The sequence below is a fragment of the Caenorhabditis remanei genome, chromosome X (assembly GCF_010183535.1).
Source record: "Caenorhabditis remanei strain PX506 chromosome X, whole genome shotgun sequence".
Lineage (NCBI taxonomy): Eukaryota > Metazoa > Nematoda > Chromadorea > Rhabditida > Rhabditidae > Caenorhabditis > Caenorhabditis remanei.
The window spans coordinates 18915479-18922226 of record NC_071333.1 but is presented as its reverse complement, the minus strand read 5'-3'; the positions used below and the strand labels follow the sequence as shown (position 1 = coordinate 18922226).

Genomic DNA, 6748 nt, shown 5'->3' with positions numbered 1-6748 from the left:
AGACGAGTGGAAAAAGGGTAGAGAGCACAATGGCGCCCGGCGTGAAGAAACAATGGCAAGTGTTGTTTAGAGGTGACGGCGCAAAGGAGGCGGTATGCAAATAATACACACAGACAACACCGACGCGCCCATGCCAAAAAAAAGGTGATTGAAAGGACACGGAGAGGGGGTCGACCCCGGTAATGTCGGGTCGGCAACGCACTTTGATTAGCTATCCGTGTCCCCGCGTCTCTCCCCCCGCCAATCTGTTCGATTGATTGATTAGAGAATGATTGATCCTTCATTACACTTGACATTTGTTTCGTAATTATTATTTGTGTGGGGAGGGAATTGGTATGAGGAACAATCATCATTAGAGAAATGCCAATCGAAATACCCACCGAGATGAAAAAAACGTGCGGTGTTGTTGTTAGATAAGAATTCTGCACTTTCTAATGTTTGAATTCTTCATTATACAATGTATTTATCATATCATAAAATCCAGTCTAACCAGGAAAGTATACGACGGACCGAGTTGAACTTTTTCTATAAATCTGACCTTAGGTAAATTCGACCCTAAGGATTTCAAATCTGCAAGAAAAACCTGCAAAATGATCCCGTGGACCGAGTTACGCGTCATCGAAGTTTTGGTCAGACTAAATGTCTCATGGTAATAAGCTTAATAAAACAGTTCATAATACGGAACAGTTCATAAACGTTAATAACTCGGTCCACGGGACCATTTTGCAATTTTTTTTGCAGATTTGACATCTTCAGGGTCGAAATTACCTAAGGTCAAATTTATAGAAAAAATTCAACTCGGTCCGTCGTGTTTTCCCTTGTTAAAAATGAAAGCAGGATCAATGTTGACTAAATTCAAGCTATCACAGTTATTCTTCAATAATCCAATCATTCATAAACAGCTACCACAATGAATTGTCGATGTTGCTCGCAGAACGCACTTGCGACACCAACCCAGGAAAGTGATTGATCATCAAGATGGTTACGTGTACCGTACTCCTCAGCTTCATCCCACCAAATGTCAGCAACCGAATCGTTCACACGCGTACCCATCCAAATGTTCATGCAGCGGGTTCTGTCACTTCTGAAAAACAGTCATCTTAAAATTTTATTCGCGCAGATATTACTTCCGAAAGGAAACCAATGATTTTTAATCAAACCCACCTAAATTCCCCTCGAATAGCTAACATCCTTGCCCATTGTGCAGCAATATCCGCCAATCGTACTGACGGCTCCAATGGTGGACATGCCACCGAGTGTCTTATTTTATTAATCCTGTCAATCAGACAATCCAATGGTTCTCTCCATTCCACTCTTTGAGTGCTTGTATTCAATGTTCCAGCAGGGTATGGTGGTGGGATGGAAGATTGCGGTGGCTGATCTCTTCTCGCGGTCCTAGAAATAAAATGGATAAAAGAGCTATGACAATTATGAACTTACTTCAGAATCGAAGTCTTTCTGACATAGGAGTCAGTGATTTTCCACTCAGGGGTGGAGTGAGGATCTTCGGTCTTGCTGTATTCACGGATTATTTGAGTTGGCACAACACGGTCAATTCCTGGAATATGTTTTGAAGGTCATTAAAGATAGTCCGTCAACATATCACATAATTTTGACGTACTCAAGTTAATTTGAAGCTGAATTTTACACATTTTAAACCTAGTTCTACAGTACCGGTTGAAAGATTGTAAACTTTGGCCGTTTTCAGTTGAAAATATCCAACTTTAGAAGTGTGCCATGGTAAAACTGATTGTCCCATCAAGTAAATTATGTATAAACTATATTGAACGAAAATAGAGCTTTATTTTTGTAGTTGACAACTTTTTTGTTCGGACACTCCTTAGAGAGTTATGTTCATTCAAAACGGCATTTCAAAAATCGCACTATTTTGCACTGAAATTGGTCGACTTGAAGGAAAAATTGATTTGTCAATACGCAACTTTCTAGGGAGTGTCCGTACAAAAAAGTTGTCAACTACAAAAACAAAGTTCTACTTTTGATCTGTGTAATTCATTGAAAATCTACCTGATGGGGGAATAAATATTACCATGAAACACTTTCAAAGTTGGACAATTTCAACCGAAAACAACCAAAGTTTACAACCTTTTGACCGGTACTGTATATAAATATGGTCGAAACCAATTTTGCTTCGAGCAGTTTGATATGAGTCGTTCTCAGCTAATACGGTGTCTACAACTTCCTCAGGGGTACTGTACTTTACCAAGGTTATCGTTTCACTAATCTCATCTTTTAAAAAATCCTGTTTTTACTCCAATTCTCACTTCTGATTGGATACTCCCGTTCTACAGGCTCTCTTGCTCTCGATATTCTAACTTCCTCTCTTCTTGGTTCCACCCGTCTCGGTTCAGTAAGCACATCACGATAGGTGTGAACAGTGTCATAATCCGCCTCGCGGAACGTGTTTCTATTATTCGAGTAGTATCGGTTGCCAGTCATCCCGCCAATTGGGAGTGTCGATTGTTGTGGATTATCATCAAAGTGTGTCGTTTTCTGTGTATAATAAACAGTCATCGGCACTCTTTTTATATATATTCTCCCCTTCATCAGTCACTCACCACATCCGTCACAGATAGTAATTGTCCGCCCGGTGAGAATCTCTCCATTCGTTTTCGAGTAATTGTATGCCTTTGTTCTTCGCGGTTTTGAACCAGCATGGGAGGGAGGAATGCGTCGAAATTCATTGTCAGACCATGGAAATGAAATTTGTTAGTTTCAAAAGGTTGTCTAGGGTTAAAGAAAGTATTATAAATTATGTTTTATGTGGTATGTAAAACTGAAAGAGGCTGTCATGATGTAGTTGAGATCGCAAAATAAAAAATTGCGTTTAATATGTGAAACATATATAGAGCTTCATTTTTGTAGTTGACACTTTTCCTGCACAAGCCTTTTATGAAATGTTACAGTTCATTAATGTTTTACACAGTTTCTCACAAAAACAAACACAATCCAGGTATGTAACTCTGTTCGGATTACCCTATGACAAACGGAGAGATCTCACTAGTCAATTTTTGCCCTCGAGGCCTGGAATTCGAGAAAAAGCGAGGGTAAAGTTTGGACCGCTGAAAAGTCTTTACCTTCTCTAGTCACTATAATTCATAAACTCTACTAATTTTTTTACAAAGGGTCAATCAGTTTGGTCGTTTTAAAAATTGTGAGGTTCTAGTAAAGACAGCGGAGCCTTGGCATTGAATGGACGGTGCCGCAGCTGATTTACACAAAAATAGATTAATTGTTGACAAATATAAATAACTTTACTGAACTTTGTGGGTTTCATCAAAATTTGCTATTAATTAAATGATAATTTAAATTTTTAAAGTCCACAATGCTGAGAGTTATGTAATCACTAGACAATAGTATAAAGAAAAACAAAATGAAACGCTTGAAACTTCCAACCACACACAATTCAAGAAATTCCAGAACTGAAGAATTGTGCAACGAAATGGAAAACTGTCGAAGCGGAATGATGGCACGACTATTCAAACACAAAGCATCATTTCATTTTTGACGTTGACGCCTTCTTTTTATTCAATTTCTTTCTGGAAAAATTTTGAAAATGCGTCACCCTATGTCATTTTTATTTGTCGCTCTATTTACCTTGCATACACATTCCAATGTATTCATAATTGAAGAAAGAAAACTCGAGAATTGAAACTTGGCTTTTCAGAAAAATGGAAGTTTCATATTGTTAAGAAACATGAAACAAAAGTTTGAATTTCTCTTAAATCAATTCCACTACACAGAACTCATGAATAATTTCGACATGATGTCATATGTAGTGTTTTTCCTTTTTACATTCTCCCTCAACACTCTCTGGATAAATAATATTTATTTTCAACGTTTGGTTAAATAAGATCAGGGTAATCACGGTGTAATCATTCGAGATAGTTGGGGTGGTTTTATCATAGCAAAATAATCACGGTGGTTTAAAGATTATCAGAATTATATCAGTGGCATGGTGGGTATCAGAAAAAGGGTTTGTAAAACAGATGAGTTAATCACATTGAATCGCATCGGGGATGAGGAATAGCTATGCGAGGGGAACAGTTAGACATTTCGTATGACACCACAATTAGAAATTGTGGATATTGTCAAAAAAAAGTCAAGTCTGTCGGAATGGCGCTAAAGCTGCACGTCGTCTCCAATCACAGAATTTTCATCACATCAGTTTTTCATGGTGTTGTTGGAGTTGGAAGGAATCGAGTAAATGTAAATAAAGTTGAGATTCTGAAATAAAATAGAAATAATATTTGAAATGCGTTTTGTGTTAATCCCACTTACATTGTATATGGAACATATAGATTAGTTGAGTTTTGGCGCAAACACCCACAAAGTTGAGAAGAACTCGAGCTCTCACATCTTGTCTTCTGAAAAAAAAAAACGGAATTACTAACGGAAAACGTTGAATGCCTGATGAGGCGCGAGCTATTTAACGCATAGAAGAGTGTCCTCCACGCTCTCTTAATGACATTGAGTGCGAGCCTAGATAGGAAATTGAAAGAGTGGAATAGTGAATGGAAGGGAAAGCAGAAAAGAAAACAGAAAAGTCTTTGGGACGGCGACTCTGGAAATGAAGGGGGGAAGAAGACAAGAAGAAGAGAATAAATGACGATGGAGGAGAATGGAGTGATGGACACTTTCTAAATTGAAAATGTGAGAGCTTCCTTCTTTCAGATTGACATGTAAGTAGAAAAACAGGATGCGTTACATGTGACATGCAGAATTCGATGGATAGCTCACATACCTAAATTGTGATTCTGATTAGAAAGTCAGATGTCAGAATTTGTAAGCGTCGATTGACGTAAGAGAAACGGAAATGAAATCTTAGACCTTCCGCCGTCTTCTTCTTCTTATAGGCAAAAGTAAGACGAAGCGTACGGCCTTGCGTCTTGCCTACGCAAACATGCATAGAGAAAAGTTTGAGTGTCACAATTTTTTGAAGGTGGTGAAGGTGACCGCTATAAAAAATCTTGGTTGTTACAAGCTAGTTTTTTTTCTCTGTAACACAGTAGCCATAGCTTCCTACAAGAGAAAAATGTTGGAATTGCACGAAAAAGGAAAAAAAGAAGAAGAAAAGATGCAACATTGAAGAAGAAAAAGCAGAATCGAGGAAAGGAATGTGGTTGTTTGCGCATCTAGAAAGGAGGAGGCGTGCAAAAGACGGCGGGAAAAAGGACGATGGAGAAGAACAAGTAGAAAAACGGAGTAAGCAAGGGACCATGAAAAATTGCTTGCTTGGGGGGTCTCTCCCTTCTTAGAAGCGAAAAATAGTTGTTGATGAAAGGAGAGAGATAGAGAAGCGAAGGGGGGACCCTCAGCCCCGGAAGCTCTGGGGGTGGTGGACAAGATGAGAAAGAAAAAGAAGACACGAGCCATCTAGTTGTTGTTGTGCGTATGTATGTAGAAGAGTGAGGGTAAAAAGAGAAGGGGAAGAAGATGGGTAATTTCTCTCGGACACCACCAGAAGAAAGACCCGACGGGAGTGTGTGGCAGATGGTGACGATGCGAATGAACAGCTGCTCGACGCGATGCCATTGCTGACTGTTCCGGTTTTTGCAGAACGAGAGCCAGTTGGCATTTTGGTGACGACAATTGTAGCATTTTTCAAAGTGTGACGGATAGCATAGTTGGGGGAAAGTGGTGCTACTTTGAAGTAAGAATATGAGATTTTGCACAACATTGGTATTGACTTCATTTGCTTCAAAATTTCGAAGCACGTGCTGTTTAAAACAGAAACATGAAACAGCTGGTGTAATGTCTACACAAACAATTTCAACACAAAAAGTTACGAAAAACATGCTCCTGTTGAGTTGAGAAAGTAGAAAAAGATGGTAATGTTACAAATGCAGAGGTCGGGATTCTTTTATGTCTAGTTATTTTGTAACATTACTCATTACTCAGCCAATATTAAAATGGTAGCATAAGTTCTTCTTACACAAAAGGTCAAACGATTACGGACTTTTTACCAAATTTAACTTCAAAACGGCAAGCTTGTCATGGGCCATGCTGATATAGGAATTTTTCTCAACTAAATTTTGAACGAAATTTAGAAATTTTATAAACTTTTCTTCTGAAGATATCGAAATTTTCCCATACTTCACAATTCTATCTAAAGTTAGAAATAACTCAAAAAATTTGGTAGAAAACAGATTTCTTTTTTTGAAACACCGCGGGCCGAGCAAACTCTCTGGCCGAAATTCGACAAGTTTGCCAAAGTTAACTACAAAAAAAAGATATTCCGTTGCGGGGAATCGAACCCCGGCCTTGTGGGTGAGAGCCATAAATCCTAACCACTAGACCACAACGGAGATGAAAAAGATATGTTTCAAAGTGCATTAAGAGGAGCAGCGCCGAGCAAAAGCTATGAAAAAGAGAAACTATGCTGTCTTGTTTGTTTTTATATTGTAGTGGAATTTCAAGATTTTTTGTAGTAATAATCTGTTGAGAACCGATTATTATAATCTTTCAAATCTTATCTTCCGGTAGATACAATTTCATCAAACTATGAAAATGTTTTACTTTTTTTCTGAACCATAGTTCATTTCATTGGTCAGAACCAAAAACCAAAATTTTTAATTAGTAGACGGTGTCCATTGATAAGATTGATGTGAACACTTTGTAATACCGCAATTGTCACAAATGTGTAGCCTGATGGCTACAAGACGTTTTTTTTGTGTAGTGAATTTTATAGTGATATAGTGATAGAGAGAAGTTTAGTTTATGATGATTT

At 38.2% G+C, this 6748-nt stretch overlaps 1 protein-coding gene across 1 annotated transcript; it reads right to left on the bottom strand.

Annotated features, from left to right (window-relative positions):
* Positions 1–888: 888 nt before the first annotated feature.
* Positions 889–2702, bottom strand: GCK72_025815 (uncharacterized protein; the record flags this gene model as incomplete). Its single annotated transcript, XM_003105443.2, has 5 exons — positions 889–1084; positions 1165–1395; positions 1441–1558; positions 2283–2511; positions 2577–2702. 5 exons carry the CDS (start codon positions 2700–2702, stop codon positions 889–891), a joined length of 900 nt encoding a protein of 299 aa, XP_003105491.2.
* Positions 2703–6748: the final 4046 nt, after the last annotated feature.